This window comes from Aotus nancymaae, unplaced genomic scaffold, assembly GCF_030222135.1.
Source record: "Aotus nancymaae isolate 86718 unplaced genomic scaffold, 86718_ANA_hifiasm-v0.15.2.pri h1tg000155l, whole genome shotgun sequence".
NCBI lineage: Eukaryota > Metazoa > Chordata > Mammalia > Primates > Aotidae > Aotus > Aotus nancymaae.
In genome coordinates, this window is record NW_026988570.1 from 6,252,967 (window position 1) to 6,278,996 (window position 26,030).

Genomic DNA, 26,030 nt, shown 5'->3' on the forward strand with positions numbered 1-26,030 from the left:
CAGCCTGGGCTAGAGGGTGGGAATGTATTTCCTTTCCATAGTCCCAGTGGGGCTTGCTTTCCAGACTTGGCAGTGTTATCTCACACTCCCACCCTGGCTGCAGGAGGCCCCATTCAGCTGGTGACCAAGTCTTGGCAGCAACTTACACCCTTTCAGCCTCCCAGTCTCTGTTCCAGCAGCACTCACTTCCTGGCTTCAGCAACTGCAACTCTTTCCTTGTTTATTTCTTAGCCTTGGCTGTGTGAATGCTCACAGCTCACTCCCCATTCCCAGCAGCAACAATTTGGGTTTCGATAACACCTCAGTCCCAGTGCCTGTGGGTCCCAGGACAGCATGCAGTCTACCAAAGACTAGGTTTGAAAATGGTGCCTTGCTGTAGTTACTTAGGTCTCAGAAAGATGTGGGGTCCAGTGTAAGCTCCATCTCTGGAGCTGTTCCATCCCACCATCTCCCAGCAGCTCCCTATGTTAGCTTCAGTGGTTGGGAGGGTTGAGGGGTCTCTCATGGCCGGGATTACATGATTTCATGGTGGGGATCTGGGCCACTGGAAGTTTCTCATTCACCCTTTCCCTGAATTGAGAAGTTACTCCCAGCTCCCAGCTGATCCTGGCCAGGCAGGCTGCTTGTCTCCCTTCTCCTTCCCTGCTTTTGGTGTTTCCTGCCACTTCTTTGTTGAATTCCAGCGTTCTCTCTTGGATAATGTATTCAAAGTGTGACTGTCTACACACTATTTTTGTTCTAAGTGGAAGAGGCTGGCATGAAATACTTCTGGTAGCCATCTTTGTCTATGCTATTTCTAATACTATATGCTGTACCTAAATAAGTTCCTCTGGAAAGTTGAGACCCATGTTCACAAAATAAACGCCACAAGGTTACAAGAAGGCTCACCTATTTCCTCATGGTTATTTCAGTTTTCATTTGTTTGCCTTTAAGCCTATATTCATGGGCTCAAAACCATTATACAAACTGGGATTCTCATATTACTATTGATTTTAATTTTCCTTTTGTAAACTTCATATCTGTTACTTGTCAAATCTCTGTAGAAGTATACCTTCAACAGAATAATACTGGCCTTGCATTTTGAGATGATAGCAAATGTTTACAGAACAGACAAAATCAAACTTAGCAATACATTTCAAGTAGACTTAGCCTGAGAGCCACTCTCTCCAAACTTCTGTTTTGCTCAAACATGGCTAAAGGGTTTTGACAGTGACTTTTAATCACGATCAAATTCCTCCAATGTGAGACCAGACCAGCCCCCTAGGACAGGTCTATCCCGGCACCGAGGAATAATCAAAACCTAATTATGGGATGACTAAAGGGTTTTTACACTGACTTATAGTCACCATCAAATCCCTCCAGTGTGAGACCAGACAAGGATAAGTCTATCCTGGCACCGAGGAATAATAAAAACCTAACTATGGGATGATTGATCGGGGATGCTTTCTAAGAAAGATGTTGATCAAATGGAGGAAATGTGGAAGTTGTCAGAATTATAAAGGAGTCACTTGCGAAAAAACAAAAAAACGAAAAACAAAACAAAACAAAAACCTGACAAGTAGAGCCATGGAAGGCCAGAAAGAAGGGTTCTCATGCATAAATAACTGATAACGAGAGGCATTACAAGACTGAAAAAACTACAACCTTGCACAAAGGCCATCACAATCTTACACACACACACACACACACACACACACACAGCCTCCCGCAAGGGCCTCTGCCCAGCAACTCCCTGTCCAACCTTTGATCCTCGTAGCCAAGGATAATTGTCTCAAAATAATTACGTAATCCTCTTATTTTTCCTTTAAAAACCTTTGCCTCTTTTTTACCTCTTCAAATACACACATAGTTTACTATGGCACATGTATTCCCATTGCAATGCCCTATTCCCCAATACATATCATCATTTTCTTTTAGAGAGCCTCTCTCTGTTATCTAGGTTGACAGAAATGATGGAATAGAGCAGCCCCAGTTAAGGTATTCTAACAGGCAGAGGCCCCAGCTGACCCACGTTCAACTGAGCTCAACCTAGGTCAACTGACTGATCCCCTACTAAACCCCAAGCTATGGTAATAAGTGACTGTTGCTTTAAGCCATTGAATTTGAAGACAGTTTTTTTTTATACAGAAACAGATAAATGATAGAATGCTTTATGAGCTAATGATGGCAACTTGGAAAGCAATGCTCTGTGTAGTTTTTACATGATCTCCTTGTAATGTTTGCTTCTGCTGAGTGAATGGGCCAGGCCGTAACATTTTAGGCATTTTGTTTATAGCTGGTTGCAATCCTACAGTCTCATTATTCATAGTGCAATAATCAGGAACAGAGCAATCAGAACCTTCACCACCCCCCCACCAAAAAGAGCTCACATTACAGTAGTCTATAAATCTTTTTATCAATGTGTTTATTGAGATTATAAAATATAATAAGTTATATATATATACAGAATTAGACAAAAATATTGACAATTAAGACTTCACTGTCTAAGGGCCACAGACCTACCCTGGGGTGTTTTCCAAATGTTTTAAAGTATTGCAAAATAATGAATATCTCCACACAAAAATGGCAGGATGGAGTCTCAGCTTTGGTCAGTGAGAATTATGATCTCACCGTTCTGAATCCCGTAACATAGGCTAAAGCTTGTGAGAGTAAATCCCATGTTTCCAAAAAAGTAAATGACAAGGGAATGTGTAACTATATAAGGAATAACTTCCTAAAAATGGCAGATGGAGAGCCAATGGAACATGAGTTGATGCTGGCCTGGCCTTACGGCCACAGAATACTAATAGTGTGAAATGAGACCAAAGCACCGGGAGCAGAGAACAGCCACCCCGCTCCTTCACTGAAAACATTCTGAGGAGGGTGCAAGCTGATTTCCTGGAACGGCACACTCATCACAAGTTACATTTGCAGTCTAATTAAAGGGAGACTCTCATCGTCATTATCACAAGGCAGGGGGAAGGGGGCACCACAGGATTTCAAAGAGGAATTAAAAGGATAATTAAGCTCTGCCGTGGAGTATTTAGCTTGCAGGATAAACCAAATAGGTTCTAAAAAACAGCAGCAAACAGACACAGTAAATGATGAAATTAAATATTCAGGACCTCATTATGATCCTCTCACAGTATGTACTACATTCGTTGGCGGGAAATTGCTTGTTGGTGTTAAAGATATGACTGATTCTCCCCCGAAAGTATTTGTTCAGTCACGCAACTTGTAATTTTTACAACTTCGCTTTATAAGTCAGAGAGACTTTGTTTTAATTTAGTAATAAACACAGTCAGATCTGCCATCAGGGAGCTCAGCAGTGAACTCTAAATTAACCCCTGGTGTGATCACTATCCTGGCTCCTGAGTTCTTGGCAGTTACAGGGAGAGTAAGATAATTTGCCAAGAACAATGCCAGTTTATTAACTTTCTGCCTATAAATGTTGCGTCAAACCATTGCAGTTGCTGTGAAAATGCCAATTCTGAGTTTTTCTGTTTTTGTTCCCATTTAAATGGACAACCCACACTGTATTCACTTCTATAGAGCACCTCAAAGGCCTGGCATTTCCTATAGCTCCACTTACTTCTTGCTCACCTGAACCCCACCTGCCTTGATTATAGAATCACTGACTGACGTCTCATTTGCAGAAGAGAAACTGAGGCTGAGGCTAAGGTGACACAACTAGAGCCCAGCTTCCTGGACTCCAAGCCCAGGCTCTCATTTGCACTGTAGGACTCCACTTTCCCTGACTGGCTCAGAAGGCTGAGTTTCAGATTCTCACACCATAAGGCTAATCCACAAATCTCAGATGCTCTTGAAATCTAATATTATGTGTGGCTGAACTCTTAGGAATTCATCATTTCTCTTTCTAATTAAAGTTGACTACTCATACATGTTTGAAGCGAAAACACAGCCTGACACATAATTTAAAATGCTGTGTTTTTGAGCATTGCTGCCCCTAAAAGGTCAAATCTGCCTAAGGCTGAGAGTGGAAGGCTATTCACGGGTAATGCAAACCACAGGTTTCCCAGGCCAAAGACTCGTGCAGTAAATGAAATTGGCTACTGCACGCATCCACTTGCTTGGACAAACACACACCTTGCATACTGGTTTTGTATAGAGTGAACTCTTCCATTATTGACTGGAAGGGCTGTGAGAATATGGAGGACTTCAAGGATAGGTAAAGTTATCCTAATGAAACCACATAGGATATTAACAGACTTGTACGAAACCTGAAATAATACCTGGAACAGTGTGTATGCATTTTGTAGATAATTTACCAAAATGTTTGAGCTGCTTCTTCACTAGGATGCTATCCTTCATCATCCCAGTAGGGAGTCATCTCCCCCTGAAAACTTCTACTACATTTTCTAAGCACCTCTTCATTCAGCTTGTTTGATGTCTTCCAGCGAAGTCGTTTGTAAACATATGTTCCTTCTGTCTTCTACTGGAGTGCAAACTCCTTAAAGACAGGGGCCAGATTCTTCACTTCTGTCATTCCCACGTGGTTTGATTCATTTGAGTTCTCAACATTGTCTCATTGTTCAATGAGTGAGTGGATATTTACTCTGCCTCGTGAGGTACAGGCAGGCATCTGAAAGTATTCCGGATCTAGTCTTTTATCTTTGGTTAGATTAGAAGACAGGCCTCATTTTGTCTGCCTCCTTGAACATCCTAAGGCATAGGGTGACATATCACAAAACCCTTGATTCTTGGCAGTTTTTGGCACCACTCACAGCTCCAGAGCCCTCGTTAGATCCTTGGCTTGCCCTGGGAGGACAGCCCACAAGCATGCTTTTCAGGATGCAGCATGTGGCTGGGAGGCAGGTGGCACGACCCCCGCCCACTCCAGTATGTCTGCACACAAGGACTCCACAGCATCCAGCCGCTCAATCTGTACCAGTTTTGTGAGCAGCTCAGGGATGCTGTAGCCTGCTGTGCTGATGCGGTCAAAGAGCTGCATGCCGTCTGTCATGCCCCCAATCTCATCCCTCTTCAGGCCGAAGCTCTCAGCAAGGTGGCGCCACGTTTTCACAACAGCCTTCTCAGAGTTGTACGTGGAGCTGAGCATTCGGCTAGTCTTCTCGAGGCAATCAAATGGCAGCTCCGTGGGGCTGAGACCTACAGACACCAATGGCCACAGTTAGATGTTGCAAGTCACAGTCAATAGAAGGTCAACACCATGAACAATCATTTAAATGAAATAAAAATTATTCGGAATTTTTTTTAAATTGTAAAACAAAACAGATGCAGAAAGCCACCTAAAACAAATGCATAACTTAAGGCAAACAACACCTAGAACACTGCCAGCCCCAAGAGAAGGCTGTGCATGTACCCTAACCCCAATAGTAGCCACTTCCCCACTAGGAAAATGACTGCTGTATTGACTATGATAGTAATCCCCTCATGACCATTTCTAGCAGTTCTCAAAGACTTCAAGACAAGTTATCCTTAGTTGGGTAAACCTGTCTCCTATAGGGCTGGGCTGAGGAAGGGGTCAAAGGGATGGTATCATGTCTCTTTAGGGAACAGTAGTCAACTTTATGGTGGGTGCTGTCAGTGATAGCCCCAGATTTGGGTTATCTGAACCAAGTCACTGCCAACTCAGTGGTCTGATGGTTCTCGGGCTTCACTGTACATTAGACTCACCTAGGAGCATTTAAAAACTTGATATTGCTGCTTCTGGAAGATAAGAGTAGATATAATTTTCCCTAATCCTCCCATTCTGAATAAAACAAACACAAGAAGTCTCTGAAAAGTGGAGAGAAGACAGACCAACTAGGGACCTCGATATGGATGGGATGGTGGTAAGTTCCGTAGGTTTTCTTTTGCCTCATATATTCCAGACATGGGGCAGAAAAGTCCAGAAATAATAGCAAGCACAGACAAAAACAGCCCCAACAGAAGTCTTCTCTCTCTAGTTAGAACACTAGGAAAAGAGCAGCCTAGCAAGCATGAAACATTTAGACAATAATTGCTCTATTCCAGCCAAACACCACAGAAAAAACTGTGTCCCTATTCCATCCAGGGTAGCAAAGGCTGAGTGGGGAGCCTAGACTTCCACCCTCACCAGGCTATAACACTGTGCCAGGTGGTGTCAGGAAAGGCCATATAGGGAACTGGGAATTTCTCATCAACCAGCTGGTAACAACTCCCCTGTCCCTGTGGTGACCATGTCGGGAGCCATACTCCCAAATCCCAAGTAGCAGTAAAAAGGAGCCCCCCTTGCATGTCAGTGAAGATTGAGTGGGGAATTTGGACATCTACCTTCACCAGACAATAGCAAGACAGCACCCTCATTCTCCTGCCACAGAGCTATCGAAAGGAGCCAGCTAAAATAAAAGGCTTAAGTAAGACCCAGAGTTTTATATTAGGACATGAAACTGCACAGGTTTCAAAGTGAATTCACTCATCCTACCAAGAACCAGGAAGATGTCAAATGAGTGAAAAAAGCAAATCAATAGATACTAACACTGAGATGACAGATGTTAGATGATCTGAAAACAGTTTTAAAGAGGCCATAATAAAAGTGCTTCAACAAGCAATTATGAACACACTTAAAACAAATGCAAAAATAGAAATCCTCACCAAAAATATAGAAAATGTAAGAAAGAAATGAAAATATTAACTAAAAAAATACAATAACCACGATAAAAAGCTCAGTAGATGTGCTCAATGGCAGAATAAAGACAGGTGAAAGAATCAGTGAGATGGATAATGAAAATTAGAAGTTGAAATTACTCAGTCTTAGAAAATAAACTGAAAAACACAGAGCCTTAGGGAACTGTGGGGTAATAACAAAAGAGCTAACATTTGTGTCATGAAGTTTTAGAAGGAGAGAAGAAGAGAATGGGTCTAAATAAGTACTCAAAGAAATGATGGCTTAGAATTCTCCAAATTTATAAAGAGAAATAAGTCTACAGATTCAAGAAGCGAAGCAAATCCCAAACAGGATAAACCCAAATATATTCACATCAAAATACATCATAAATGAACTTCTGAAAACAAAAGACAAAGTCTTAGAAACAGCCAAAGAAAAACAATGTCTGACCTAGAGAGGGAAAACAATTAGAATGACAATAGATATATAATCAGAAGCCTGGAGGCCAGAGAGAAGTGGTATGGTATTTACAAGTACTGAAAGAAAAGAACTTTCAACCCAGCATTGCATACCAGGTTGCAGTGAGCTGAGTGAAAATACTCTTCAGGAATGCATGAGAATATCAAGACATTCAAGTCAAAGAAAAATTGAGAATTTATCACCAGCAGACCTACCCGAAAAGAAGCAAAAGGAAATTCTATAAACAGAAAGGAAATAATAAAAGAATGAAACTTGAATCATCAGAAAAGAACATAGTGAGCAAAACTATGGGCAAATACTATAGACTTTCCTCCTCTTTTTAAGTTTTCTGAATTATGTTAGGTAGTTGAAGCAATTTATATGGTTATATATATGTATAGAGGAAATATTTACAACTACTATAAACAGGGAAGATAAAGGGACATAAAGAAAGGTAAGGTTTTTATACTTCATTCAAATTGGCAAAATGATAACAACAGTAAAGCCAAGGCCTGGTGGTTCACGCCTGTAATCCCAGCACTTTGGGAGGCTGAGATGGGTGGATCACCTGAGGTCAGGAGTTTGGGACCAGCCTGGCCAACATGATGAAATGCTGTCTGTACTAAAAACACAAAAAACAGCTCAACGTGGTGGTGCACACCTGTAATCCCAGCTACTCAGAAGGCTGAGGCAGGAGAATTGCTTGAACCTCAGAGGCAGAGGTTGCAGTGAGCCAAGATTGTGCCACTGCACTCCAGCCTGGACAACAGAGTGAGAGTCCATCTCAAATGATAATAATAATAATAATGACACCAGTAGGCTGATAAGTTATATGTGTAAATGCAATGTCTAGAGGAACTACTAAAATAACTATGGAAAAAGATAAAATCAAAACATATCACTCAAAAAACACCAAAATCAAATTTTAAAATATGTTCAAGTGATCCACAAAAAAGCAGGAATAAAAAAACACAGAAATGAAAAACAGAGACAACAAACAGTAAACAAAATACAAAATAGCAGACTTTAGCCCTAACATGACAATGACTACATTTAATGTAAATGGTTTAAATACTAACTAAAGGCTGAGTGTGGTGGCTCACACCTGTAATCTCAGCACTTTGGGAGGCCAAGGCAGGTGGATCACCTGAGATTGGCAGCTCAAGACCAGCTTGGCCAACGTGGTGAAACCACATTTCTATTAAATATACAAAATTAGTTGGGTGTGGTGGGGCATGCCTGTGATCTCAGCTACTTGGGAGGCTGAGGCAGGAGAATTGCTTGAACTTGGGAGGTGAAGGTTGCAGTGAGCCAAGATCACATCATTGCACTTTAGCCTGGGCAACAAGAGCAGAAACTCCAAAACAAAAACAAAAACAAAACAACAACAGCAAAAAACTAAAAGGCAGAGCTTGGTAGAGTAGATTTAAAAATTTACCCAGTTATATGCTGTCTACAAGAAACTCACTTCAATATAATGAGAGAGGCTGGCTGGAAGTAAAAGGATAAAAAAATACATATCATGCAAACTTCAGTAAAAAGAAGGCAGAGTGGCTATAACATCAGTTAAGGTAGACTTCAGAGGAAAAAATGACCAGAAAGTGACATTTAATATGATAAAAGGGTCAATCCAAGAAAACATAGGAATCCTAAATGAATATGCACCAAATAGCAGAGCTCCAAAATATGTAAAGCAAAAACTGATAGACCTGAAAGAAGAGATAAATTCACAATTATAGTTGATGACCTTAATATTCCTCACTCAGTAACTGATAGAACAATTAGAAAAAAATCAGCAAGAATATAGAACTTAACAATCATCAACCAACAAGATCTAATCAACATTTATAGAACATTCCATTCAACAAGAGCAGAATACACGTTCTTTATAATTACTGGCCTTAAACCTCAACAAATTAAAAGAATTGAAATTTTACAAAGTATATTCCTCTACCACAATAGAATTAAAATATAAATCAATAACAGAAAAATCTTCACACATCTGAAAACTAGACAACAGTCATCTAAATAATCCACAGGTCAAAGAGGAAGTCTCAATGAAAATTTTAAAATGAATGAAAATAAAAATACAATATGTTAATATTTGTGAGACACAGTTAAAGTAGTACCGAGAGGGAAATTTATAGCACAAATACATACAAAAGAGGAAAACTCTCAAGTTAATAATCTAAGCTCCCATCTCAAGCACTTAGAAAAAGATTAACAAAATAAACCAAATGTACATAGAAATAAATAAATAATTTAAAAATAAGAGCAGTAATCAATGAAATTGAAAACTAATTTAAAAGAGATCAATATTTGAAAATGATATTCAATAGTTGAAAATGAATATTTGAAAAGACACAGTTATTTGAAAAGATCAACATAACTGACAAAGAAAAAATAGAGAAGATATTAATTACCAATATCAAGAATGAAGCAGGAGATATCACTACAGACACTGTAGATATCAAACAGATAATAAGGGAAAACTATGCAACTCTAACTCTACACGTATAAATTTGACAACTTAGATGAGAATAAACAATTCCTCAAAAAACATAAACTATCACAGTTTATTCAATATAAGATAGATCATTTGAATAGACTTCTAACTATTAAGGAAGCTGAATTTGTAATTGTAAAAATCTTCAGATGGGTGTGGTGGCTCATGTCTGTTATCCCAGCACTTTGGGAGACCAAGGTGGGTGGATTGCTTGAGGTCAGGAGTTCAAGATCAGCCTGGCCAAGATGGTGGCCATTTCTACTAAAATACAAAAATTAGAACTGGGCATGATGGCTCGTGCCTGTAATCCCAGCACTTTGGGAGGCCGAGGCTAGTGGATCACGAAGTCAGGAGTTTGAGACCAGCCTAGCCAACATGGTGAATCCTTGTCTCTACTAAAAATACAAAAATTAGCTGAGTGTGGTGGCATGCACCTGTAATCTCAGCTACTCAGGAGGCTGAGGCTAAAGAATTGCTTGAACCTGGGAGACAGAGATTGCAGTGAGCTGAGATCATGCCACTGCACTCCAGCCTAGGACAGAGCAAGACTCCATTTAAAAAAAAAAAAAATTACCTGGGCATGGTGGCACATGCCTGTAATCCCAGCTACTTGGGAGGCTGAGGCAGGAGAATCACTTGAGCCTGGGAGACGGAGGTTGCAGTGAGCTGGGATCATGCCACTGCATTATAGCCTGGGTGACAGAGTGATAATCCATCTCAAAAAAAAAAAAAAGGCCGGGCGCGGTGGCTCAAGCCTGTAATCCCAGCACTTTGGGAGGCCGAGGCGGGTGGATCACGAGGTTAAGAGATCAAGACCATCCTGGTCAACATGGTGAAACCCCGTCTCTACTACTACAAAAAATTAGCTGGGCATGGTGGCGCGTGCCTGTAATCCCAGCTACTTGGGAGGCTGAGGCAGGAGAATCACTTGAGCCTGGGAGACGGAGGTTGCAGTGAGCTGGGATCATGCCACTGCATTATAGCCTGGGTGACAGAGTGATAATCCATCTCAAAAAAAAAAAAAAGGCCGGGCGCGGTGGCTCAAGCCTGTAATCCCAGCACTTTGGGAGGCCGAGGCGGGTGGATCACGAGGTTAAGAGATCAAGACCATCCTGGTCAACATGGTGAAACCCCGTCTCTACTACTACAAAAAATTAGCTGGGCATGGTGGCGCGTGCCTGTAATCCCAGCTACTCAGGAGGCTGAGGCAGAAGAATTGCCTGAACCCAGGAGTCGGAGGTTGCGGTGAGCCGAGATCGCGCCATTGCACTCCAGCCCAGGTAACGAGCGAAACTCCGTCTCAAAAAAAAAAAAAAAAAAAAAAAATCTCCCCAAAAGAAATCTCTAGGTCCACATGATTACATGATTTCACTGAAGAATTCTACAAAATGTTTAAGAAAAAATTAATAGCAATTCTACACGATCTTTTCTAGAAATAGAAAAAGAAGAAACATTTCCTTATTCTGTGAGGGTAGTATAAATTTGATACCAAAACCAGACGAAGATAAAAAACAAACCACAAACCACAGACCAATATCTTTCATGAGTGTAAATGCAAAATTTTTAACAAAACATTAGCAAATAGAATGCAATCATACAATAAAGAATTGTATGGCTTATTCCAGGGAGGCAACGCTGGTTCAATATTTAAAAATTATTGCGATCCACTCAAAAAATTAATATCAACCATTTATAAAATGCCTAGAGCTAAAATTATACTTAATGATGAAAAATGGAATGCTTTTAAAGATCAGAAATAAGAAAAGGATTTCTGCTTCCACTTCATCACTTACATTCACTGTAGTGCTGGAAGATATAACCAGTGCAATGAAATGAGAAAATGAAAGAAAAGAATAAAATGAGAAAAGGAAAGAAAAGGTATATAGATTGGAAAAGAAGAAATAAAACTGTCCCATTTGCAGATGTGATTATCTATGTAGAAAATCCCAAGGAATCTACAAGAAAACTCCCATAAGTGAATTCAGCAAGGTCACAGGATACGAGATAAACATATCAAAATCAATTGTATTTCTATATAACTAACAATGAATGTATGGCCACTGACTTTAGAATGTCATTTACAGTTGCTCAGAAAATAAAAAATATAGTGTAAATCTAGCAAAATACACACAGAACTTGTAATTTGGAAACTACATAATGCTGTTGAAAAAAAATCAAAGGTATGCTGAATAAATGAAGAGATATACCATGTTCATGGCTCAGAAGACTCAATATATAAAGATGTCAAATCTTCCCAGATACAGTTTTGTTGCAACTCATTAAAATCCCAGCAAGGCATTTTGTACATATAGGGAAGATTATTCTAAAACTTATAAGGAAAGGCAAAGGAACTAGAATAGCTAAAATATTTTTGAAAAAGTAAAAGAAAATAGGAGCAGTCTATTTGATTTCAAGACCTATGTAAGTTATTATATAACTTATTCAAGAATGAAGACTGTGTGGTATTATCAGAGGGACAGACATGTAGATCAATGTAACAGAATAGCGACCCCAGAAAATAGACCTATACAAATATACCACACTGATTTTTGACAAAAGTTCGAAAGCAATTCAATGAAGGAAAGATACTTTTTCAAAAAAATGGTGCTGGAGCAATTGGACATCCATAGACAAGAAAATGAACTTTGATCCAAGTATTATATCTTCTATAAAAATCAACTCAAATGCAAAATACAAAACTATGTGAACTTAATGCAAAACATAAAAACTATGTGGACTTAGGCTGCACATGGTGGCTCACACCTGTAATCCTAGCACTTTGGGAAGTCGAGGTGGGTGGACCACCTAAGGTTGGGAGTTTGAGACTAACCTGACTGACATGGAGAAACCCTGTCTCTACTAAAAATACAAATTAGCCAGGCGTGGTGGTGCATGCCTGTAATCTCAGCTACTCAAGAGGCTGAGGCAGGAGAAGTGCTTGAACCCAGGAGGTGGAGGTTGAGGTGAGCCAAGATTGCACCATTACACCATAGCCTGGGCAATAAGAGTGAAACTTCATCTCAAAAAGAAAAAAAGCCAAACTATGTGGACTTAAATGTAAAACATAAAACTATAAAACTTCTAGAAAAAACTGGGAGCAAATCTCTAGGATCTAGGACTAGGCAAAAGAGATCTTAGATTTGACACAAAAAGCACGATCCATAAAAGGAAACTTTATAATTAATTTCATAAAATTGACTCATAAAAATCATACAATCCCATTGAAAAAAATGGGCAAAAGATGTGAAGAAACATTTTACTGAAAAGGACATACAGATGAAAAATAAGCACAAGAAAGGATATTCAAACAACAGGAACATGCAAATTAAGATCACAATAAGGTACCACAACACACTTCTCAGAATAGCTAAAGTAAAACTTAGTAACACCACCAAATGCTGGCAAGGATATGGAGAAACTAGATCATTCACACACTGCTAGTTGGAATGTAAAATGGTACAACCACTTTGGAAAACAGTTTGGCAGTTTTTAAAAAAACCAACCATGCAACTATCATACAATGCAACAAATACACTCCTGCATCTTTATGTCAGATAAATCACAATTGATGTTCACATGAAAACCTATACACAAATATTTATAGCACCTTTATTCATGATAGCCCTTAACTGGAAATAACCCTGATATTCTTCAACAAGTGAATGGTTAAACCAACTCTGGTCCATTTATGCCACAGACTACTACCTGCCCAGTGTGCACCAGGCTCCACTCCTGCTGCCTGGCCAGGCCAAGGAGTCTGAGGAGGCCAGCAGTGGGAAAATCCCTGACCTCAGGGATTTTCATTCCTCAGCAATAGAGAGGAATGGACTGTTGATACATGCAACAACCTGGATGGACCTCCAGTGAATTATGCTGAGTGACAAAAGCCATTCACCAACGGTTACATACTATGTGATTCTACTTATATAATGCTCTTGAAATGACAAAATTACAGGAATAGAGAACAGATTAGTGGTTTCCAGGGGCCTAGGTGAGGGTGGGGTGGGTGGGAATTGACTGTGGCTATAAAAGGGCAGCAGGGGAGGTCTTCATATGAAAGCTGAGTCTAGCTTCACTGTGCCAATATCAATGTCCTGGTTGTGACTTCTGTGTATATTTTTGCAAGATGTTATTCTTAGGAGAAACTGGGTAAAGGGCATGCGGGATCTTTCTGTATTATCTCTTATCACTGCATGGTAAGAAGTATCTCACAATAAAAAGTTTAATTAAAAACAACAACAACAAGAAAGAGACACAGATGCCTGGGATTCACCCCTGACTAATCACATCAGGGTGTTGCGGCAGATGGAGTGGGCTGGGTGGGCAGAGATGGTGTTAAGACCTGCGGGTGACTCTAATGTTCATCAGGGCTGGGCACTGGGCTCAGGTTCTCAGCTCTGGCTGTGCCAGCATCAAACAGACCTGGGTGCTGAGCGTGGCTGAGGACATGGGGCTGCAAGCTCCTGCCCCTCTCAGGCTCACTGGAGGGGATTCTTTTACATGTGAGGTTCCTGAAATTAATTTGAAAAACCCTGCCCCAGGGGTGTGGATTCAACATTTTTTGGAACAGAAAAGAGCTTCCTGGTGGATGGAAGGTGAGTCCTAGACCATCTTCCCCTAGGCAGCTGACAGCCCCAGGCATGCCAGGTGAGATCAGGCAGGCTGACCTGGGAAATGTGTTTATGGAGAGATGCCATATTTCAGCAGGCAGCCAAGAATTCTTGGCCCTGGAGTTCACGGTATAGTTATTTCTGGCCAACCAAGCACTGGACCAGAAAGCCCGCCAGGCCACAGGGGGCTGCACTTGGCCTAACGGTGGGGTTGGGGATGGGAGGAGGGGTATTGGGGGCATTGGCGAGCTGCCCATTGTGCACCAGGCTCCACATCCGCTGCCTGGCCAAGCCAAGGAGTCTGAGGAGGGAGGACAGCAAGGCCGGCAGCGGGAAGAGCCCTGATCTCAGTCACCAGGGGTTTATCTTCGGAGTTAATAAGTAATTTAGAGAGTGGATTTTGCAGGAACTGGAAGCTGAGGATTATGATTTCAGATTGTAGTGCTGACAGTCTCAGTCCTGTTGCCTCTTACCTGCCCACACCCAAGCCCAGGTTATGGGGAGACAGCCTGACTCGGCTCAGAAAGCTGATGGGAGGGGAGGCTGGAGGCTCCCAGGGCCATGGGACATCAGGGATGCTTGAGGGCAAGGAGAGGGCAGCTAAGTCTAGGATTAGTGACTGATCGCATTTCCCAGATGATGAGCCAGTGTGGAGACAGGCACTGGGGACATGGGAGGTCTGAGGCTGCACAGGTCCTGCTCCCTGACCCTGTGTGTCCCTGCAGTGGGTGCCTGCACTGGGCTGTCTCCATCTCATGCGGGGAAGGGCCATGGAAGCCCTGGGAGATGTCTCCTAATATCTGGGAGCCAGATTCCATTTCCCCACTCCTGAAGTCTGCTCCAGTGGCCGTTCTGACCCGAGCGCGGCAACCAGATGGGCAGCTTCCCTCAGTTCCCCTCACAGGAGCCTCAGGGCTCCAGGCACAACCCTTCATGTCGGTGGGGTGGGCACCACTTCTCTCAGGCTTTGTTTCAGCTTACCTTCTACGACTCCACAGACATTGGCATACACATCCAGGATCTTTTTCCTCCGGCTTTGAATCTGTAAAAAAGAGGAGAATTTTCACCTCCAGAAAGGTGGCAACAGCAGTGAGGAGGCAAATCCTCCATGTCAGCAGGGCAGGGGCAGCTGCGCCCAACACCAGAGATGCTGCACACAGACCCCCGTCAGCACCCCACCCTGACACACAGGGAGGAGGGCTTCTTCAGGTTTTCCCACTCAAACAACTTTGGGGCCCATCAGGGGTGCTTCTTAGGCTCAGCTGGGTGGTCAGACTCACAAGACACTTGGGGACACCCCTGGCATCAGTCTGTTTGAAAAGATGACCATGGGACTCCCAGTTGCCCTCAGGATATCTGTGCTGCAGCAGAGCCGTGCAGGGCTCCCATTCCAGATCATGTGACTGGTGCCAGGAGACCAGGCCCACGGGTTAATAAGAAAGTAATTTAGTGAGTGGACTTTGCAGGAACTGGAAGCTGAGGATTATGATTTCAGATTGCAGTGCTGACAGTCCTCGTCATGTTGCCTCTTACCTGCCCACACCCAAGCCCAGGTTATGGGAGACAGCCTGACTTGGCTCAGAAGGCTGATGGGAGGGGAAGCTGGAGGCTCCCAGGGCCACGGGACATCGGGGACTCTCGAGGGCAGGGAGAGGGCAGCTAAATATAGGGGATAAGTGAGGGGGCTGCAGAGTCCTGAGGCCATGGCCACCTATCTCTCTTGTAACATCTCCACAGGCTTCCAGGGTCCCTGCAAGTGGCAGCTCCATTACAGGTGTCACTGAACTTGGGGCAGGCCAGAGCATGGCATCCTATCAGGACCAGGCCAGAGCCGAGATCTCAACTGGGCATTTTACCATCACTGATGTTGCCTAGCAACACAGCTGTCTGCGGCTGAGGTCTGCAGCCAGGGGCACAGACTAGAGGGACGACCACAGGCCAGGCCCGCACAGAGCCCAAGAGGGCTCTGCCCACCTTCACTCTCACCCCCGCCCTGCTCCTGGCCACAGCACATTACAGGGTGGTAGGTGATGATAAAACCCTGGGGACAGTTTCTACATGTGAGCTTGTTTTTATATTTAAAAAATGCATACAAGAAAAATGGTGTGTGTGTGTGTGTGTGTGTGTGTGCGCGCGCGCGTGTGTTTAGAAAATTTTCTGGTTGGATAAAACCCAGTATGTTTACAAGGGTCTTTTTCTGCCCTCTGGCGTTCCAAGTGATTTTGCCTTTTTCCTCTTTGCTTATTATTTTTCATTTTTGTGTGTGAAGCTATATAATAAAAAGAAAGTAGCTGGGGGCAGTGGCTCACGCCTATAATCCTAGCACTTTGAGAGGCTGAGGCAGGTGATTGCCTGAACTTGGAGTTTGAGACCAGTCTGCAACACTGTGAAACCTCGTCTCTACTAAAATACAAAAAAAAATTAGCTGGGCGTGGCAGCATGCGCCTGTAGTCCCAGCTTCCCGGGAGGCTGAGACAGGAGAGTCGCTTGAACCCAGAAGGTGGAGATTGCAGTGAACTGAGATTGCGCCACTGCACTCCAGACTGAGCGACAGAGTGAAACTCCCGTTTAAAAAAAAAAGTGTTTTTCCCCCCTTTGGACTATCTTGCTGTGAACCTGCCACTGTGCAGGTCTCCTATCTTGGACTTTTGGGAGAAACACCCCTTCTTGCAGGAGAGCTGATTCAGTAAGAAAGCTCTAGTCGTGCGGCTATGAGGGAGCCACATCTCACAGCTCATCATGGCGCCTGCAGGAGCCTCACCCCGGCTGACTTGTTGCTGGTGGCAGACTTCTCCCTGGCCAGGTGAACCAGCGACAGCAGGCACAGCTCCGGGGAGCCCTGCTTGTCAGGGGCGGGCTCCTCGTCACTGTCCACGCTCCGGCTCAGCAGCTGCTCATTCTCGGATGAGGCATCGTTCTCGCTGCAAAAACAAGAGCGATGGTTGTTAGCAGCGCCTGAGGGGCTGCAGCCCTGACACGTTCTCCCGTGGTGAACTTATTCATTCCCCTACTGTGGACAGTTGGGTACAACGACTTAATTGTTTTTCAAGCATTTACTGGGCACCTGTGGGCACGGGGCCAGAGGACATGAGATGAGACAGATACACCTGTGGTTCCCTGCTCTTTTCCAAACAAACAAGTCCGTGGTGGGTGACCTGCAGGTGTCTAAGGGACTGGGGCTGCCACTGAGGGTGGGAGGCATCCAAGAGCCTCTCCTTTCCTGCTGTCTAACATGCGGTCGATGCTCTGTGAAGGTTCATTGAATATGTCCTAGATCCCTGTATTTAATCCCAATAAGAATCAAGTTCAACTGGTGTCTTCATGTTAAGCAAATAGGTTTATGTGACTGGCACTGAATCCATGCTGGCTCTCTAGAGTCACTGAAAAGGGAACTGAATGGAGCCTTGTGCCTGGAAAGCCCCCTCTTGACTAGTGGGGTGACCTGGCTGACCTGTGTGCATTGCAGGGGGTGGCACAGCAAGCCCCAGCGGGTGACTGGGTGGGCGGTCGGATGCACCAAGCCCAGGATCATGCCGCCCCGTGGCTCACAGCCCGCACGGGACCCAGGGTCTGCCCTAGGCACATGTGGGTTGGAGCTTAAACTCTCTTAAAACCATTCCAAGTATATGAAAAACAGTGTTCTTTTTTAGAGGTATCCCGCTTGTTTCCTGTGGTTTGGCGGAAGACTTCTTTTTTCTTAAAAAAAAGATTAAAACTAGGTTACAGCAATGAAGCCCAAATGCAAACACAACCCTAGAGGGGAGTGATACAAAGAAAATGAGAACATGATGAAGTCCCGGTGGGACCCACTTCCACATCAGGCTTCAGGGCCTCCCAAAGAGGTGGTAGGGCCCATCCCTGTCCCCACTAGAGAGCAGGTGAGGTGAAGCAGGTGAGGTGGCACCCACGTCCTGTCTCCAAGACCCAAGGACAAAAAAACAGGGACAAAAGCTCACTGCCTTGCTGTCTTTTAACATCCAATTGTCAGGGTTCAATTTGTATTTAGTATTTGTGTATGAAATAAGTATATATTTTTTCCCAGTAGGGCCCCCAATTTTTCCCTGTCTTCAACTGAAACTCAAGTCATGGGGCATGTCTCTGGCCTTTTGATTTCTGGGGATAAGGAAGGCCTGAATATCAGAAGGGAGAGGCTGAAACAGAATGAGATAAGGCTGGGCTGGAGGTTGAGGAGGAAATTCAGTCTCTAGTGAGGTCCTATTTCAGAGTTACATCCATGCAAGGTGACCAGGTCCTGCCCTTGGTCCTGGGATCATCAGCAGCTCGGATCTGGCACCTCCCACCAGTCATGCATGATGGGGCTTAGACCACAGATTCCTGCAGGGGTTCAGTTGGAATTGAGGCATTTGCAGGAAATAACCACCCCAACACGCACTGTGCTTTTCTTTCCTAGTATGCAGAGACTTCATATTTGTTTGCCTCCTGCCCTTGTGTCAGCGTTGAGAGACACTGGAGTTTTCCAAGTGAGATAATGCATCTGGCAATACTTTATGGATGCCAAGGCTCCACACAGATGCTGGATCAATTATTATTCCTCGACAGGAATGGCTTTGGTGAATTGCAGGAAGATCATGGGATGGGGGCAGGAGAGGAGGGCTTAACCTCTGCTCTTCCTGTAATCAGTTTGATGATCTGGTGGCTCTGTGCCCCATCTGCCAAGGGAGGCACTGCTGTGCGAGTGTCCTTCCAGTGAAGCCTGCAGTGGCTATGGGGACGAGGCCTGGCAGGGGGGTCCAGGCACATTGCCTTGCTGGGAGGTGATGCTGTGGGGTTGATTTTTGGAAGCTATGCAGGACCAAGTCCAAATAACCATCCCACTGGATGAATAAAACATTTACTTCCTTCTACTCTCGATTTTAGAGCAGGGGCTGGTTCCACACCTTGATGTGTGGTAAATGTGGGAAAGGCTTCACCTGCCAAATCTCCTCCTCCAGAGGCCTCTTTATGCCACGTGGCTCCTCGGGAGCCTGGACTCGGACCCCTGCCCTGCCGCTCACTAGTGTGTGACCTTGGGACTTCCACACCTCAGTGTGGTATCCTATAGACGGGGATGATACGAGCACCTTGCTCCTGGGCTGTGGGAGGAGGGTGCGTTCACAGCCCTAGCCCAGCGCCTAGTGGGCAGTAGGCACCGAAGCTATTAGCCATCATCACCATAGTCGTTATCAGCATTACGGTGGCAGCAGTCCTGGCGCTGGCACGAGTGGTACCAATGTGTTGGCTGCAGCAGCAGTCACAGGGGCTGCCACGTGCATCCTTGGCTTTATGTTCTGCCCTCCCAATCTGGAGAAGGGGCATGTGGAAGTTGGATGTTAAGAAGGAAGGCCCAGGGAATTTGGCAAGATACAGGGGCAAGGGCCTGACCTGAGAGCAATAGGCAGCCATTCCCATGAGCTCTCATAGCACGTGACCCCTGCCGGTCAGCAAGGAGGCGGTAGGGATTGTATGTCGCCAAGCGTCCCCATGGCGTCCCAGGCCAGCCTGTCAGTGCACTAGGCTGCACTCTGGCTCCCCTGCCTGCTCAGGGGCCACAGAACCCCAGCTTCAGCCTGGCGGTGGGGGCTTCCACATACCTCTTGGTGGGCTTTGCTGGAGTTGCTGTCAGCTTCTCAAATTCATCCTTCTCAGAGAACATCACCACGTTGTCTGCAAGGAAATGGGGAGGTTGGGGAGATAGGAGTTAGAATCGGCTTATGGCTCGGTGCTCAGCCCGACCCTGCTCTGAGCTTCCTGTTGGGCAGAGCTGCCCAGTGTCTGCATGGCACCACCCCAGGGTAAGCACAGCATGGTTCAGCATGCAAGAGCAGAAGCAGTAAGGAGGCCACTGCCAGGGACACCCTCCACCCAGAGACGGGCACCACGCACGTGGGGTGTGGAAGCCTTGGTTCACAGACCTGGGGCCTCTTTCTTCTCCTCGTCCTTGCTCACTGGGGCCTCCACACTCTTCCCTGGATGGCTGGTGCAGCAGGCTGGGGAGAGAGGAGGGAGTGAGCAGGCAGGCTCTCCGACAGGGGAAGTTGACGGAGAGTCCAGGAGGCAGGGCACCGGCGCGTGGGGGCCATCACCTGGGGCAGAGGGTTTTGTCTTCAGGATGTAGAACATGATGATGAGGACGATGGCGATGGCCATGATGAAGATGGTGGACATCGCAATGATCAGGGCAGTGGCCAGGTGTCCTTGGCCTGAGAGCTCTGCTGGTGGAGAGAAGGCATGAATGACTCTGAGCTCAGGATCCCTGCTGGACTTTCCTCCAGGACTATGGCTCCTGGAAGCAATGGCCTTGCCCCTGGGATGCTTTCAGGGAACCCTGGAATCTGAAGTGCTTGCTTAGTCTGAGAAACAAATCCTCCACAATAGCTTTGGCTGCCAGACAAGGACTGCCCACAGCCCTGCTCACTGCCCTCAGACTGGCCTCTCCAGACGTCTCCGGGAACATCATGGTCTGGGGTCACCGGCTGTTCCTAGGGAGCTTGCTCTCGCTTCTACTACTTTGGGAACCTGAGGGCAGGGTTTGGTGTGGAGAGGAAGAAAGGCCAGTGAACAAGAGTGTCTGGAAGGCAGCACAATTCACGTTTGGGCATTTCCAAACGAAAGTCAACTCTGGATTCCAGGTTTGGCTCCATCTTGCACCTCATGCAATTTCAACCTAAGTGTCATCGTAAGATCCCCAGGGCACAGGCCACCTACTCCACCTGCTCCGCCACCTCCACCAGGCAGTCACCCTGGGGGATTTTGCTCCTCAGTCACCCCGGGGGATTTTGCTCACTTCCCTGGTTAATGTGGACCTTGGATGCATAAAATGCCCTGAAGCTCATTCTCACTCTCTAAAATAACCAATCAGGACTTGGATTATCTTGAAGTAAGATCCAGATACACCACCACCAAATAGACAGGAGACAAGCATCTGAAGCTCCTGGATCATCTTGGGGGGTGGCGGCACCAAAGCTGAGGACCCCACATGTGGGCACTGAATCTCCTGTGGGTGCATTTGTAGGAAAACCAGCCTCCCAGCATCATCTGGGGAGTACCTGTAACAGCGTTTGCATGCCAGGTCTGGATGACATAAGTGCTTTAATATTTTCTGTGTTGTGAGCGACTCTCCCCGGGGCCTGTGCAAATGAGATTCATATATCCTTGCCCAGCAGTCTTGCCTTTTGCCCTGCCTTAGTGTGTGGGAGAACCAATGATGAGGCTGATGAGCTGGGCCCTCTGAGGGCTCTGGAAGGTACCTCACGGCTTGTGAGACCTGGGTCCAAAATATGCTTCAATAACAGGCTGGCACTAAACCAGTGAAAGGGAAAGGCCAAGCCAGCTGGAGGGCTGACTCTGAGAGACACGTTGAACTTTGGAGCCTTCCTCAATCCCTTCTTCCCTGAGGGGTCAGGGAGAATGAAATATACTTGCTGCAAGTGAATATTAAAGTGCTATAGTCAGCAGGTTTATATGAAAGCTGGTGATAGAATTGCTGTTGACTCCCAGCCAAACCAAAGTCCAGGATGCCTGGTCTCTCCTCCTGGCCAGGCTTGCAGCTACCTGAGCTGCCCACCTGCTGCTCTGCCCCCTGCCCCTACCTTCATCACCAGCACCTCCCAGCTGGCTCAGGACACCCATGGAGGGATCAACTCCGCTCCTTGCAGAGATAATTACTTCCTGCATGGGGGGCAAGGGGGGGGCACCATGTTATTTAATCACATTAGGGACGTGAGGCCAGGTGGGGAAGCACACCATAATCATTACTCCTAGTCATTTCCTCTCTTCCTCTGAGCGTTCTTCCGAGCACCACCTAATTCCAGGTGATCGATACCTGAGCACCCTCCTTACCTTTATGGGCATGCTGGAAAGGAGACAGGGTGCTGCTGCCCGAGGTGCCAGGGAAGTTGGCAGAAGCTCCTGAAGTGGCTCCCACACCTGCAAGGAAAACAGTCCCTCAAATGATCTAGAGAAGCGCCACCTTCAAAGATGCTGCCACAGAGCTCGTGGATCTAGATTCATGATCCTGAATGGACTTGAGGCAGTGAGGGCCAAGGGGAGCTAAATAGTTGTATTTCTTAGAGTGTTTAATGAACCCTAAAGAGTCATGGTTATTGTTCTTTAAATAAAAGCACTCATGTGATAACTGTTAAACAACAGTATCAGTTGGGGAGTTTTGCAAGCCTCACCAACTCAATTTTCCTATGCTTGGAGAAAAAGTATATGAAGTCCATAAAAATAAGGAACATAGAATGTGTATATGAAAGTATTATTAGGGTGACACAATACTTGACTAATTCTTTCAATTACATAGAGTAGGCATGTATTAATACTTTTTCTGGTCATAAAAGCAATATATGCTCACTATTAAAAATCCAGAAAAGGGGCCAGGTACAGTGGCCCACGCCTGTAATCCCAGAACTTTGGGAGGCCAAGGTGAGTGGATCACTTGAGGTCAGGAGTTTGAGACTAGCCTGGCCAACATGGTGAAACTGTGTCTCTACTAAAAATACAAAAATTAGCCTAGCATGGTGGCAGGCACCTGTAATGCCAGCTACTTAGGAGGCTGAGGCAGGAGAATCGCTTAAACCCAGGAGGCAGAGGTTGCAGTGAGCCAAGATTAGGCCATTGCACTCCAGCCTGGGCAACAATAGAGAAATTCCATCTCAAAAAAGTAAAAATAAAAATAAAAATCTGGAAAAATAAGAACATGAGAAAGGAGGAAAAGAACTACCCATGACCTCCTTGAAGTTGACTTTTGCTATTTCTCTCCAGGATTTTTCATAAGACATTTTTACATAGTTGTGACCAAACTGTTCAACAGCAAGGCAAACCTTTCCTTAAAGCTATGCTTCCTAAAACTCCCCTTCTACAGAAAAAGCATCACTTAGCAGGGATAAAATGGAAGCTGATTTTGTTTTCAGTCAAATCACTAAGAAACAACCATTTAGCAAAAACAAAACTTTCTACCACAGAACAGACCACGTCCTGTTTCAGACCTCCCGAAAGAAGGTCAACCTTCTTTTAGGCCAGACTTCAGTTTTGCAAATAATAAAACCAACATGTTTCAAATGCGTCTCCCACTCTCTTGCTTGTGTCTCTAGCAGGCAGAGTAGCAGTTATGGAGAAATCTGGGAAGTGCATTTGGTCTACAGAAAAGCAGCCCTTGAGTCAAGGACAAGGCCAGCTGTCTCCCCCAAATCAATGCACCTCCCCAGCCTGGCCCAGCCCAGAGGAATGGCTTAGCACTGTGCCTGGTCAGCCCATGCAGCAAGGCTTCTGGGAGAAGCAAGCTTCCTAGTTGGGTTGGTTTTTTAGGTTTTGTTTTGTTTTTGAGATAGGGTCTCACTCTGTCACCCAGGCTGCAGTGCAGTGGCATGATCTCAGCTCACTGCAACCTCTGCTTCCTGGGCTCAAGTGATCCTCCCACCTCAGCCTCCTGAGAGGCTGGGAATACAGGTGTGTGCCACTACACCTGGCTAGGTTTTGTATTTTTAGTAGAGAAAAATACACATTCTCTGCTAAAAATACATTTTAGTAGAGAAAAATACACGGGATTTCAACATGTTGGCCAGGCTGGTCTTGAACTCCTGACCTCAAGTGATCCACCTGCCTGGGCCTCCCAAAGTGCTGGGATAACACGTGTGGGCCACGATGCCTGGGCTGGCTGTTTTCTTTAGTAGTCAGTTCTCAGGAGAAACGCACATTCTTGTTCTCTGAGTGGAAGCAGCTCAGGGGCTAGTGACCAGCTGAGCTATCCACTCCTGTCTCCCGTAAGTGGAGCGGGGCCACAGGACAATGGGCTGGATGCCTGTCAGTCCTCACACCTTGTAAAGCAAATTGGCAGCTCGGCCAATGAAACACTGGGCTTGGGAGGGACCCCAGCAGCTCAGAGTGCCTGGGACTGTCACAGGGTATGTGAGAAACGTCACCTGCCCATGGAGGGGCAAGCGATGTTTCCTTATGTTTCTGAATGATGAACCGAAGCCCTTTTTCCTCCCTGGCCTCAAACTTATGATAAATCTTTGTTTTCTTAATTTAGCCACTTACTTGGCCTTGGAACCAGTGTTCTTATTAGGGAAAGAGCTGGCTGGGCACCGTGGCTCACGCCTGTAATCCCAGCACTTTGGGAGGCTGAGGGGGTAGAATCACCTGAAATCAGGAGTTTGAGACCAGCCTGGCCAACATGTTGAAACCCCGTCTCTACTAAAAATACAAAAATTAGTTGGGCATGGTGGCGGGCACCTGTGATCCCAGCTACTCGGGAGGCTCAGGTAGGAGAACCACTGGAAACCGGGAGGCAGAGGTTGCAGTAGCTGAGACGGCACCATTGCACTCAGCCTGGGCAGCAAGAACTAAACTCTGTCTCAAAAAAAAAAAAAAAAAAGAGCTGGTGGAGAGCTGCGTGCTCATGGCTGAAAGCCACAAGACCACATCAAACAGCAGAATGTTCTCCCTCACAGACCTCACTGAATTTGCTCTGGAAGTCTCCAGCGTGATAAAGGGACTTCAGATTGTGTGCCTATTTATGTTTGCTGGGAGGTAGCCTTCCACGATTTATCAGGTGAGTGAGCATAGGGGCATCATGCCATCGTTTCCAGCATGACCTCATTTCCTTTATAAGAGCAAATAAGACATTGAAAAGAAGCTGATCTAGCTGTTCAGTGAGACGCTAAAGGGAACTTAAGATACACTGTCAGAGCAAAAGAACAGCCGTGGGCTGTCTGTGGATGTTTGCCATCTTTGTCACTTCTTTTCCCTTCCTGCCGGGGCTTGCAGGCTGCTTCAGGTGACAGGGTTGGGGATGGGGACACAGATACGCCCAGGCATGTGGTCTAGAGTGGGATGATAAACGCAGCCTAGCAGGCATACAGACTTGTGGAATATCTCTGCAGTATTATGCCTGGTGACACAATGATGTTGCCAAACAATGCCTGAAGACTAGTACACATCAGTGACATCTTCCTGCACCCACAGGTGCCCACCTGTCCTCAGCCGGTTATGCCTCAATCCTGATCACTGGACGTTTTCTTCCAAACACCTCCATCTGGCACCAGCCAAACCGTCTCTGACTGTGGTGGGCTGCAGCTGTAGGCTGGGTGTTCCCTGATGTGCAGGGATCCCTGAATTGGTCAGAGAATTGCTTGCCCTGAGCATGTGTGTGGCGCTGAGGAGATGGGGGCAGGGTGGGTGGGATGGTGGACCCTGACATGTCTCCAGAGCTCAGCCTCTCATGTCAGGACTGGAGCTGAAAGCCGGCATCCAATCAGCCAGACCCTACAAGCCCCCTCAGTTTCCAAAGTTCCCAAGGTCACCAGAGCATCAGCAGGGAGACACTTCAATGAGACTGGGCAGGAGAATCTCGGTCGCTAGATCGTTACCGAAGGAGCAGGAGGACATGCAGATTTCAGACTTGCCCACAAGCCACCCAGGCCACCAAAGGGCATCAGCTCACTTCCTGACAATGGGCCTCTTCCCTGAGCTCAGAATTCAGCAACAAGGAATGGAGCTGCCCTTGTTGCAAATCACAAATAAAGGCAAGGGTGCGTGAGAATTTCCAGAGTGGCAGCCTCGTGGCCACAGGCGAGGAGGTGTGCTTGTGGCAGAAAAGGAAAAGATCTACCCCAGGCACAGCTGTATTACAAAAGCCACGTGTGGCTTATGTGTGGAAGCCAAAGGAGTGGATCTCATAGAAGTAGGAGCAGAATAGGAGTGGGGAAGGGGAAGCTGGTTAATGAGTACACAAGTGTAGCTGGGCAGGAGCAGTCGGTCTGTGCTCTGGCACTCTGCAGGGTGACTACAGCGGACAATAATGCATTGTATCTTTCTCACAGCTACAAGAGAGGATTTGGAATGTTCCCAACACGAAGTGATAAAT

General features: G+C 45.6%; 1 protein-coding gene across 1 annotated transcript in view; it reads right to left on the bottom strand.

The window, feature by feature from the left end:
* Nucleotides 1-2,482: 2,482 nt before the first annotated feature.
* EDAR (ectodysplasin A receptor) overlaps nucleotides 2,483-26,030 on the bottom strand; it is an 89,564-nt gene continuing 66,016 nt past the window's right edge. Inside the window, exons 6-12 of the mRNA XM_012440728.2 lie at nucleotides 22,004-22,090; nucleotides 20,248-20,373; nucleotides 20,077-20,151; nucleotides 19,756-19,828; nucleotides 16,926-17,085; nucleotides 15,146-15,206; nucleotides 2,483-5,109 (exon numbers count right to left, since the gene is read on the bottom strand). Coding sequence (XP_012296151.1) covers nucleotides 4,787-5,109; nucleotides 15,146-15,206; nucleotides 16,926-17,085; nucleotides 19,756-19,828; nucleotides 20,077-20,151; nucleotides 20,248-20,373; nucleotides 22,004-22,090 — 905 coding nt within the window. The 3' untranslated portion in view covers nucleotides 2,483-4,786. The remainder of the gene's footprint in view (nucleotides 5,110-15,145; nucleotides 15,207-16,925; nucleotides 17,086-19,755; nucleotides 19,829-20,076; nucleotides 20,152-20,247; nucleotides 20,374-22,003; nucleotides 22,091-26,030) is intronic.